Here is an 11,301-nt window from a genome sequence, read left to right on the forward strand (position 1 = left end):
TTTCCCGAGACGTCACCAGCGCGAAGGTAAGGCGGAATAACAGATCCACTGCTTTGCTGATAGGCGGAAGTTAACTGACGTTATTGTCCTTCCCTGCGGTATGCAGCATTTCCGCTTTTTGAGCTAACCACCGGAGGCTTGTCATAGAACTGCTTTGATAGAAACGAATGAAAAGTGCTGTAAACTTAATCCTATCCGTCGCAAAATTGTCTGTGACTTATTTTTATAAAACTGGCATTTTCGGTGTAAACTCTAAATACTGACCAGTCCAAATGAATTAATAAACTCTTTCCCCCGAACAAAATGATTCAGTTTCAAAGCGCTCGAAACAGGCTATACAAGCGGACAGCATGCTGTTCAAAACGGTGTAAATAAAAACGCAGGCCAAACATGTATAATGTATAACACCATTTACAACCCAACTAATAATGTTTTCATTAAAGTTTAATACATTAAATGTAATCTACAAATAGGCTAATGAACCATTGACAAAAACAATAAATGTAACAATAATTTGACAAAGAAATTAATTAAAATGTTGAAAAGTTCAAAAATATAGGTTATACATTTCTAACCTTTAAAAGATGGCGCTCATAAAGCTGACACCGAAAGTTATGTCTACCGACCTTATTCAGTGCATCTGTTCAGATTTGCATCACACAAACAAGATCCATAAAGCAACGACACAGGTTTGTCAAGTCACCCATGGACAAGATCCGCTCTCCAAGCCTCCATTAAGATCACCAACATCACTGCTGCAATCCAACAAGACTATGGCATATACTTTGATATAGGTTACGGCGAAGTTCCGGGGCAGTGCGTCAGACCTAGACTTTAGGAATAATGGTGAGGTAAGTCTTTCATTTTCGATAAGGGCAGGCTGGCTACAAATAAATCTATTCATAGATATCACTGTTTACAGTAGTAATGGGAGAAACTAAGCTCTTCGAAACTTTGAATTAACTGAACCAATTGCTCCCCAAAATGGGACATTCTAAAACGCTTAATGTGGCTTATTGGATAGTGCATAAAACTCCAAACTAAAGCATGTTATGAGCCCAGAACATGAACGCAACGCGGTTTGACAATGTACTAAGCAGTAATATTAAAAGACCAAATTTTGTACTCACCTTATTAATAAACCATACTATGTGCAGAAAAGCAGATGAGCCCAGAATATGAACGCAACACATTTAGTTACGTTAAGCGTTTTCTTGGATGAAAAGGGATTCCCGTTTCCAAGCGCTCGAAACACCACACGCTGGTTAAGTCTGCTGGTCAGAACGCCTTTTATAGTGTAATATATTAAAATGCAATTAACATATCTTATACCATTATTAAATATGATGTGTCTTTATAATATAGCCAGCGTGTTATTTTATTCAATTGTAGGGATTATTTTGTTTGATTTATGGAGAGCTTGGTTATTTGTCAAACTGCAATATACTCAATTCCTATAGAAAAGCATTTATAATTATTTTAAATACTTTAACTGTCATTTGGAATATTTACAATTATTCAAATTTTGAAGCATCAAAAAAAGTTTTTCCAGTTAAAAAACGAAATATTCCTCTCAAGCAATGTATTACTATGTGCACTACTACTATATGATTAGTATGGTGTGTATAAAAAATCTATAACACTTAAGAATATTTAAGGGTCATTTTTAATGGTCAGTGACATTGTGATGGTATTAGTAGTAGATTGTTAATCTGTTGTGTTTATCAATACATATGATTTATTAAAGGGTTAGTTCACCCAAAAATGAAAATTCTGTCATTAATTACTCACCCTCATGTCGTTCTCCACCCGTAAGACCTTCGTTCATCTTCGGAACACAAATTAAGATATTTTTGATTAAATCCGATGGCTCAGTGAGGCCTGCATAGACAGCAATGATACTTCCTCTCTCAAGATCCATAAAGGTACTAAAAACATATTTAAATCAGTTCATGTGAGTACAGTGGTTCTACCTTAATATTATAAAGCGACAAGAATATTTTTTTGTGCGCCAAAAACAAAAAGCAAAATAACGACTTTTTAACAATATCTAGTTATGGCAGATTTCAAAACACTGCTTAATGAAGCTTCGGAGCTTTACGAATCAAATTAGTCGTTCGAAGCACCAAAGTCACGTGACTTCAGCAGTTTGGCGGTTTGATACGCAATCTGAATTACTGATTCGACTCAAAAGATTCATAATGCTCCAAAGCAGTGTTTTGAAATCGGCCATCACTAGATATTGTTAAAAAGCCGCTATTATGTTTTTTTGGCGCACAAAAAATATTCTTGTCGCTTTATAATATTAAGGTAGAACCACTGAACTCACATGAACTGATTTAAATATGTTTTTAGTATCTTTATGGATCTTAAGAGAGGAATTACCACTGCTGTCTATGCAGGCCTCACTGAGCCATCGGATTTGATAAAAAATATCTTAATTTGTGTTTCGAAGATGAATGAAGGTCTTAGGGGTGGAGAACGACATGAGGGTGAGTAATAAATTATATTATTTTCATTTTTGGGTGAACTAACCCTTTAAGTAATTGTATGATCAGTGCTATTACTTTTTTTGTAACGCCTTGCCGCCTCTTTTTTTTTTATATATATAAATAACTTGAATCTTGAAATTTGTCAATAGTGTTACTGGTTGCTGACAAACCAATACTATAATATGATCAGTCATTTTCACAATGTTTTTATTGTTTAATTTATCACAAATTATGAATGGGAATAAACATGAATTATGAAAGGCCTGAGCCTTACAAGTGCTATAATATTTCTGTGTAGGTAAGTCAAACTTAAAGTCTCATCCATCTTTCTTACCAAATAAACAAAACACCAAAGCACAGAATCCAAGTAACACTGCAAATGTAAAACAAGCACACAAATATTAAATAACTTCAAAGTTAAAATAGCTGGTAGTACACTTTACACTTTTTAGAACATTTTTTTTTTTCAGTTGAAGTGCACTTGCATGCCTCATAGCTAACTGATAATGAACTAAGAACTTAAATATGAACATATGTTTTCAAACATCAATGAACATCCAAAAGCAAAGGGTGCCATTTATTGAACATCTGGGAACCTAAATGTATTTCAAGGGTTGTTCAACCTGTCATTTAGCGACTGAAGCAATCTACCAAGTGTTTGGAGTTCCACGGTCCAGCATTGTTGGCCAAGAACTGCACACTGACTTGAGTCTTGGTCTCCTGATACATCTGGGCAGCCATCTAAATGGAATATAAAACAGATTAGCAGTTTACAACAGCAGATTAGTGCACAAAATGCCACATTTATGTGTATGCAACCGCAGTTTTAACTGATGAACTCAAACTCACATGCACGTGGATATTATTATCCATACAAAACTATATACACATACTTTAGCATTGCGGTATGTGGTGAATGACAATAAGTCATGGTGGCCTGCCAGTGCTGAGACTTTTCTGAAGCAGAAGTACAACGCTCTTTTACAAAGTCTGCTTGACGATCCAGGACCGCTTACAAATGGAGAACTGGGAGAGAAAATTAAAAAGGATGATATAAACTGAAAGGCAATCAATTCACTGAGTGGAGTAAAGGAATAGGAATTAATATTTAAACAGATTGCACTGTTAAATAGAGAGAGAGAGCGAGATAGAAGAGATAGAATGTTGTTTTCATATATCTTACAGTTAAAAAGCAAACTCTTGTGTATGAACAGTACAAAAACAGCAATATCCACAATATGTTGAAATCACACATGACTTCTACTAAATAAATTTTTCTATGGAAAAAATAAATGGGATTTTTACTTCCGGACACCAAATGTTGTGCTCTATTGTGACAAACACAAACAGAGTGCAACAGGGTGGTCAGCTCCTCAAATGGTGCACATATTTATAATAGTCTAACCCAATATAGTCAAACTTCTGCATAAGATAATAACGTCATTAGCTAGTTTATCAAGTATGACTGACTTGTTGATTGCATAGCCAGTGGTGCTGTCCAGAATCTCAATACTGGAGTCTCCCAAACACCAGTTGACACTGAGGTCTTTGCAGTATTCGGTGTTCTCAACAGGCCCCACACTCTCTCCACTCAAGAAGAAGATGGTGGTTTGTTTGAATGGAGGAGGCAGAGCATTATTCCAGCCAGTGCCCAGACGATTGTTGATGATTTCAGACACTTTCTCTGAGCAGTGTCGGGAATCACCTAGACAACAAGTGGAGAAAAGGTTAATAAGTACAACCATTCTTCTGATTGCTTGGATTTCATCTATGAATATGGAATATACACACAAAGATGTCTGTCTATAAAATATTTGAGTAGTAAGGCTCTCTAATGCAGTCATGAATCAATATATTGCAATTCATTCTCATGATATTGTGTTGATTCTTCAGTCTTTTCACATATTCAAATGAACGTTTCCTAATTCCTACAGTTTATTAATGAAGAAGCATCTAAACAAGTGGAAGTGGAAATTGACTACTCAGTGAGCGGTCAGAACAGCTTCTATGAGATGTGGTACTTGACAAAAGCAAAGTGAACCACACAAAAAAGACTTACAGAAGCTGATACTGCATATGTCTGTCACACAGTATTAATCATGATCCAATTAGCATATTTGTTAACACTCAGTTCCCTGCAAATACGCACAGCTTACCAAGTACAATGCTAGTAATGTAGACTGGGTTAATAAAATGACTCAGTAGTGCCCCCTGCACTCCAGTGACAGTCCAACGGGTGAGTTTGGCACTGTCGGACATGCAACAGATACGTGCACCCCACACGCTTGGAAGCACGAAAGCAGCAGGTATGAGAGAGCCTTTAGCATGGCACTGCAGCTTCAGAGTGGTGTAAGCACTGTTTTGAGACTTTCTGTGAAAGGATACATGCAGATTTAAATTATTTTAGGTTTTAAAGGTAGGTAATATACACATTAAAGTGTTAGTTCACCCAAAAATGAAAATTCTGTCATTTATTACTCACGTTCTGATGTAGTACCTGGAAGCGCTGGACGTAAACAACGTATGAGAATGACACAGAAGAGAAGATATTGTTGAATAAAGTTGTTATTTTTGTTTTGTTTTTGCGCACAAAAAGTATTTTCGTCGCTTCATAAAATTAAGGTTGAACCACTGTAGTCACGTCGACTGTTTTAACGATGTCTTTAGTACCTTTTTGGACCTTGAAAGTGTTGATTATATTGCGGTCTATAAACTAATCATATATCTCTCAGATTTCATCAAAAATATCTTAATTTGTGTTCCAAAGATGAACGAAGATCTTACGGGTGTGGAACGTCATAAGGGTGAGTAATTTATGACAGAATTTTCATTTTTGGGTGAACTAACCCTTTAAACAGATTCTCTAAAATACACAGTCAACCAGGGGTGTCAAACTCAGCTTCTAGTGGGCCACAGCCCTGCAGTTTAGTTTCAACCCTGCTCCAACACAATAGTTGTCTAGAAATCCTGAAGACCTTGATTAGCGTACTCAGGTGTCTCTCAGGGCTGAACTCCGTAGGACTGTGGACCTCGAGGGCCAGAGCTGAGAACCCCTGCAATATTGCATCCACCTTTTTCCTAACGAGCCTACTGCGTTTTAGATTATGGAAGGTTTAAGGAAGTTCCACTCAAAAAGAATGAAATAAATCTTTTCAAATCATAAGGTTGCACTACAAATAATCTGAATGAGCTGTAAAATTTCCTTCATGTTCGATTTCAGACGTCAGAAGAATAATGTAACGCTTGGTATTTAATATGACATGGTATAGTATAACAAGAATATCTATAGCAAGAGTTCTTTTCAGTCGCTGCATTCTTTTCCTCCTGATTATTTTATTTTTTTCCCTGTGTAATGCTGCTGTAACAGTATGAAGAAAGACATATACTGTGTATTTGTGGTCTCTCTCCTGATTTAATTTATGATATATCCCATGAATAATTCACTGGAATGCATAAGAATCTCTCATTTTTCCTTCTCAAATGTCTCTTTCCAGGTTTGTTTTCACACGGACGCTTTAAAATGTAATTGTCTCCCCTGTTCACTTCTAATCCCTATTAGTAGTGTTTACTGGAATGTTTCTAAATGGCAAATCACTTTATTATCACTCAATGTACTAGTGATTAAGGCAACGTACAATACAGACATATATTACTACAGTGATATTTCACAGAATTATATGATTTACATGATTAGGTTATTCATGGTCTGTTGTAGTAATTTGTTAATGGTTCTACACTTTTTTAATGTTTGATGGATGAATAGAATAATGTCATCTCATTGTACAGAGTTATGTGATTTACATGATTAGGTTATTCATGGTCTGTTGTAGTAATTTGTTAATGGTTCTACACTTTTTTAATGTTTGATGGATGAATAGAATAATGTCATCTCATTGTACAGAGTTTTTGAAAATGCTTGTTACTGTGTTTTTAAAGCAAACCTTTCATTGATTTCACTGATCAAAATGACATGGGGTGTAGGAAAAAGGTGGATAATGCAGTGGTTCCCAACCCTGGTCCTGGAGTACCCCCAGCACTGCACGGGTTAGATGTCTCCCTTATCAAACACACCTGATTCAACTTGTCAGCATGTTAGTGCAGGGTTGAGAACCACTGGTCTAATGCAGGGATGTCAAACTCAGATCCTAGAGCAGGGATGGGCAACTTCGTTCCTGTGGAGCCACTGTCCTGCAGAATTTAGCTCTAACTCTGATAAAAACTCACCCTCCCATAGCTTTCTAGTGATCCTAAAGACATTGATTAGCTTTGTCCAGTTGTGTTTGAATAGGGTTGGAGCTACACTATGTAGGATAGTGTCCAAAGTTGCCCATCCCTGTCCTGGAGGATCTATAGAATATATGCTAGCATTGTATATTAAAATTATACTTACAAAACTATGCACTGAGCTGCTCCTTTGGGGGTTTTGTTAGTGTACAGGTGAAGGTACATGCGTGGTTTTAGCTGAAGCAGTCGTTCAGATGGAACACTTTCCAATATTGAGCGCTGCTTCAGCTCTGGATCAGCACTGTAGAACAGCAGGAGCTGCTTGTACAAGTACCTGTGACACCAGACAGGACAGCAGACACATCTATCTCCTTAGTATATTATTAATATATTATCTCCTTAATATATTATATTATGTTACTAACAGAGATTTGCCATACCTAATATTGGACAAATACACTCAATATATACCATTTAAATAATGTTTTACCACAAGGTCATACACACATATACACAAACACACATATATGAAATAGTCCTGCTCTTCTCTCTCTCTCCATTTCCATCTATGCTGCTTAAAATCTTTGCACCTTTTGAGGGCTCTGCGGGCGATGACAATGGCGTGGCAGTCATGGACGACAGATCCCGTGTAAGAAAGCCAACCACTGCAGCAGTTCTGACCTGATCCCAGAGCTACCACTTGATATTGCTCACACTGCTGTGCATCCGTGTCACGTACCTCTGACACACACAATAAAAACATATATTTAACCATAAAAAATAAACACCTCAGGAAAGTTTTTTTGTTACACATTTCACACACATATACAAAGCATAATGGTTTTATTAATGCACATGCACTATGCCTTGTAATTTTGGTTTGTGAAATTTGGTTGTGAACTCTGCTCATCAGTAGGCAATATATATATATACAGTTGCAAGAAAAAGTATGTGAACCACTTGCAGAATCTGTGAAAATGTGCAAAATTTTAACAAAATAAGAGAGATCATACAAAATGCATGTTATTTTTTATTTAGTACTGTCCCTGAGTAAGATATTTTACATAAAAGATGTTTACATATAATCCATAAGACAAAAAAATAGCTGAATTTATTAAAATGACCCAGTTCAAAAGTTTGTGAACCACTGATTCTTAATACTGTGTGTGGTTACCTGGATGATCTACGACTGTTTTTTTGTTGTGTGATGGTTGTTCATGAGTCCCTTGTTTATTCTGAGCAGTTAAACTGAGCTCTGTTCTTCAGAAAAAATCTCCAGGTCCCGAAAAATTCTTCAGTTTTCCACCATCTTTTGCATATTTGAACCCTTTACAGCAGTGACTGAATGATTTTGAGATCCATCTTTTCACATGGAGTACAACTGAGGGACTCAAACACAACTATTAAAAAAGGTTCAAACATTCACTGATGCTCCAGAAGGAAACACGATGCATTAAGAGTCGGGGGGTGAAAACTTTTAAACAGGATGAAGAGGTCCAAATTTTTCTTATTTCGCTTGAATATCATTTTTATTTTCATTTAGTACTGCCCTTCTGAAGCAACAGAAAATACTTGCATGTTTCCCGGAAGATAAATTAAATACAATTTAGCTTGATCTTCAAATTCCAAATGTTTTCACCCCCCATCTATTAATGCATCATGTTTTTTTCTGGAGCATCAGAGAATGTTTGAACCTTTTTTAAAAGTTGTGTTTGAGTCCCTCAGTTGTCCTCAGTGTGAAAAGACGGATCTCAAAATCATTCAGTCACTGCTGTAAAGGGTTCAAATATGCAAAAATGCTGGAAAACTGAAGAATCTGCAGGACCTGGAGATTTTTCTGAAGAACAGAGCTCAGTTTAACTGCTCAGGACAAACAAGGGACTCATGAACAACCACCACACAACAAACAAACAGTCGTAGATCATCCAGGTAACCACACACAGTATTAAGAATCAATGGTTCACAAACTTATGAATGGGGTTATTTTAATAAATTCAGCTATTTTTTTTGTCTTGTGGATTATATGTAGACATCTTTTATGTAAAATATCTTACTCAGGACAGTAATAAATAAAAAATAACATGCATTTTGTATTATCTCCCTTATTTTGTTAAAATTATCAGCATTTTCACAGATTCTGCAAGTGGTTCACATACTTTTTCTTGCAACTGTATTTTTTTTATTAAAAAAATTTGTGAAAATTAAAAAATAATATGGTTTTATAATAAATATTATATGATAAATGAAAAGTCTACACATTTAAACTGAGAAATCGATAAATTCATAAATATATTTTAATTTAATTTATCATTTTTTGTTTTGGGGCCAGTGGAAAAAATTAGCAGTACAAGTAGAAATCTGTTCTACTGGCCGAACAGAAAATAATTGTTGAGTCTTAAGCTGTGTCTAAAATCACCCCCTATACCCTTAAATAGGGCACTATTTGAGGGGACAGCCATTTGTAGTGGTGTCCGAAACCATAGTGGACGTTATTGAGTGCAATCATTCAATCCCATATTGCATTGCAATAACGAGTGTATAACTGATGTACACTCAGCGGCTAGAGAATACCCATGATGCACTGTTAGGGTCACGTCAAATTAATTCCCATGTCTCGCCAGAAGATGCCGCCGCAGGTGAGTTATCCTACCATCCATTTTCCAAACTGCTGGTCCAATGTGTGAACAATGTAATATCATACAAGTATAAATTCCCTTTTAATTGATTATTAAATTGCTTAATTAAGGTTTATACATGCTAGTTTCCATGACAGAGTTCAAGATAAATCTTTTCATTACTACTGGAGCTGCCAGTTGCTAAGTTTCAAATGATTATTAAACGGCAAGCACACTATAACTATACAAAATCGGGAGCCTTTCCGGCGCACACTGTGTCCGAAATCGCTCGCTCGTTTTCATTCACTCCTTCAAGTGGACTATATTAGTGGAGCAATGTATGGAATAGTGAATGAGGGTATAGGGGGCGATTTCGAACACAGCTCTAGTCATGAACAAAGAGTGGTCTTGTGTCAAAACCCAGCAGTGAGTGCAGTGTATCTCACCTCTCTCCAGTACAAAAGCAGCAAAGCAGCTCTTAGTCCTGTGGTACTCAGGGCATTCTCTGAGCAGCTTGCCAAAACGTTCAGTACACACTGCTGTTATGCGGTTTTTGTGCCAGTCCGTGAACTTCACTGAAAGAGCAAGAATTTGAGACAACAGTAATAGTAAAGAAACATCTGAACGAAACATAATGAAAATTCTTTACAGACAAAAGTCAGTAAACCTCCAGTTCTCTGGTCCCTCCTGGGAGCGCCATCTGTGGTGTCTTCCAGCCCTTCTAGGGTTGTTTCACCTCCTATAATACTACTCAGGCTCCATACAGAAGGGGACCCTGGGCCAGAGTCCAGGTCCTCCACTTGAGGCGAAGACTCCAATGACGGGAGTTCTAGGGTATGGTGGCCTACAGCAGAAGGTTCTTCTATATCAACAAAGTGACATAACTCTGGGTCGGTGGTCTGACTCTCTTCTCCAGTAGACGGAGAATCATCAAACTCGCTGTTAGGGGCAAGAGGCCTGAGACAGGCCCTGTGGACGCCAAAGGTGGGCTCCCTCTCAGGAGCAAAGCGCATCATTAGAGTGGCAGCCATTCGTGGAAGCCGTTTCCCCTCTGCACTGACACCATGGTTTGCCATGATCTGCTGTAAGACGTTATGCAGTTTTGATAGACAAAGAGACCTATTTGTGATCATATTAATACACAACACAAAAACATGTTGGTTTTAAAAAATTATTATACGTTATGGGCCTGAAATATGATGTGTTTATCTTAGATATATCAAGTGCCTAATTTTAGCTGACCAATGTGACTGATAACGGGATACTAATATCAAATTGCATCTGTATACACATACACAAGAAGTAAGATGAGCTAGAGTGTAATACATAATACATAAACTGACACGCTAGTTGCGATGTATGTCTAACTATACCTGACTTGTCGAATTAATTGATTAGCAGCTCGTTCACCTGCAAGATTGAGCGGCCTGAATTTTTTGGGAGCGGCCTGCTTGAGTCACGTGACGGCGACGTCGAGTAAAAGCATGAATAAAGGATAAACAATTTCTGACGCTTTATAGTAAAAAAGTTAAACATACAAAATACAAACGCATTTTATATATTAAAAGCTAAATTTTTAGAAATATTTTTAAAAACCGAAAAAGTAAAAATGTCAAGTGCTCTGCGCCTTGTTGACAGTTCTGTGTAAAATACAGCTCTAAGTTAGACCCTTTAAACTAAAATTAAAAAGTTGTTCACAAAAGGGAATTAAGGATTGGATTGAGGTATTAAACACAAGTTATATAATGATAATAGTTAAAATAGAATCATATCAAAGCCTTAAATGAAACCTCTGTATAAATTCAAGTCTGTAAAGTTTAAGAAACTACGTTATGTAAAGCTTATTTGAAACAATAGGTATTAACAAAAAAGGCTGTGCAAATGATAAAACAGTTAAGGTATTTTCGTTGCATTTACATACATTTGACCAGCAGGTGTCACCAGCGGGCAGTGTTTCGATTTGTGTATTT

The 11,301-nt window shown here is 36.7% G+C and overlaps 2 protein-coding genes across 13 annotated transcripts in view; both read right to left on the reverse strand.

The window, feature by feature from the left end:
* Positions 1–1,002, reverse strand: part of LOC127516086 (NACHT, LRR and PYD domains-containing protein 1a) — a 28,148-nt gene extending 27,146 nt beyond the window's left edge. For 3 of the 7 annotated variants that reach the window (XM_051900387.1, XM_051900384.1, XM_051900388.1), the window contains exon 1: positions 627–822. The gene's annotated coding sequence lies outside the window, so the exon portion shown is untranslated. Of the gene's footprint in view, positions 1–626 lie in introns of all 7 variants that reach the window. The other 4 variants (XR_007930931.1, XR_007930930.1, XR_007930932.1 and 1 more) reach the window with 4 other exon arrangements.
* Positions 1,003–2,682: 1,680 nt separating this feature from the next.
* adad2 (adenosine deaminase domain containing 2) lies at positions 2,683–11,149 on the reverse strand. Of its 6 annotated transcripts, none has more exons than XM_051900411.1 (9): positions 10,742–11,149; positions 9,999–10,450; positions 9,778–9,906; positions 7,307–7,457; positions 6,883–7,050; positions 4,649–4,863; positions 3,963–4,197; positions 3,386–3,518; positions 2,683–3,233 (listed from the first exon to the last, which is right to left on the reverse strand). In XM_051900411.1, the coding sequence occupies exons 2-9, from the start codon at positions 10,405–10,407 to the stop codon at positions 3,123–3,125; spliced, it is 1,551 nt and encodes a 516-aa protein (XP_051756371.1). In that variant the 5' UTR covers positions 10,408–10,450; positions 10,742–11,149; the 3' UTR covers positions 2,683–3,122. The 6 variants fall into 6 exon arrangements, with proteins under 6 accessions (XP_051756371.1, XP_051756372.1, XP_051756369.1 ...); XM_051900412.1 differs by having other exon boundaries at positions 9,999–10,410; positions 10,705–11,149; XM_051900409.1 differs by having other exon boundaries at positions 10,705–11,149.
* Between the last annotated feature and the right edge of the window lie 152 nt (positions 11,150–11,301).

This window comes from Ctenopharyngodon idella, chromosome 7 (genome assembly GCF_019924925.1).
Source record: "Ctenopharyngodon idella isolate HZGC_01 chromosome 7, HZGC01, whole genome shotgun sequence".
Classification (NCBI taxonomy): domain Eukaryota; kingdom Metazoa; phylum Chordata; class Actinopteri; order Cypriniformes; family Xenocyprididae; genus Ctenopharyngodon; species Ctenopharyngodon idella.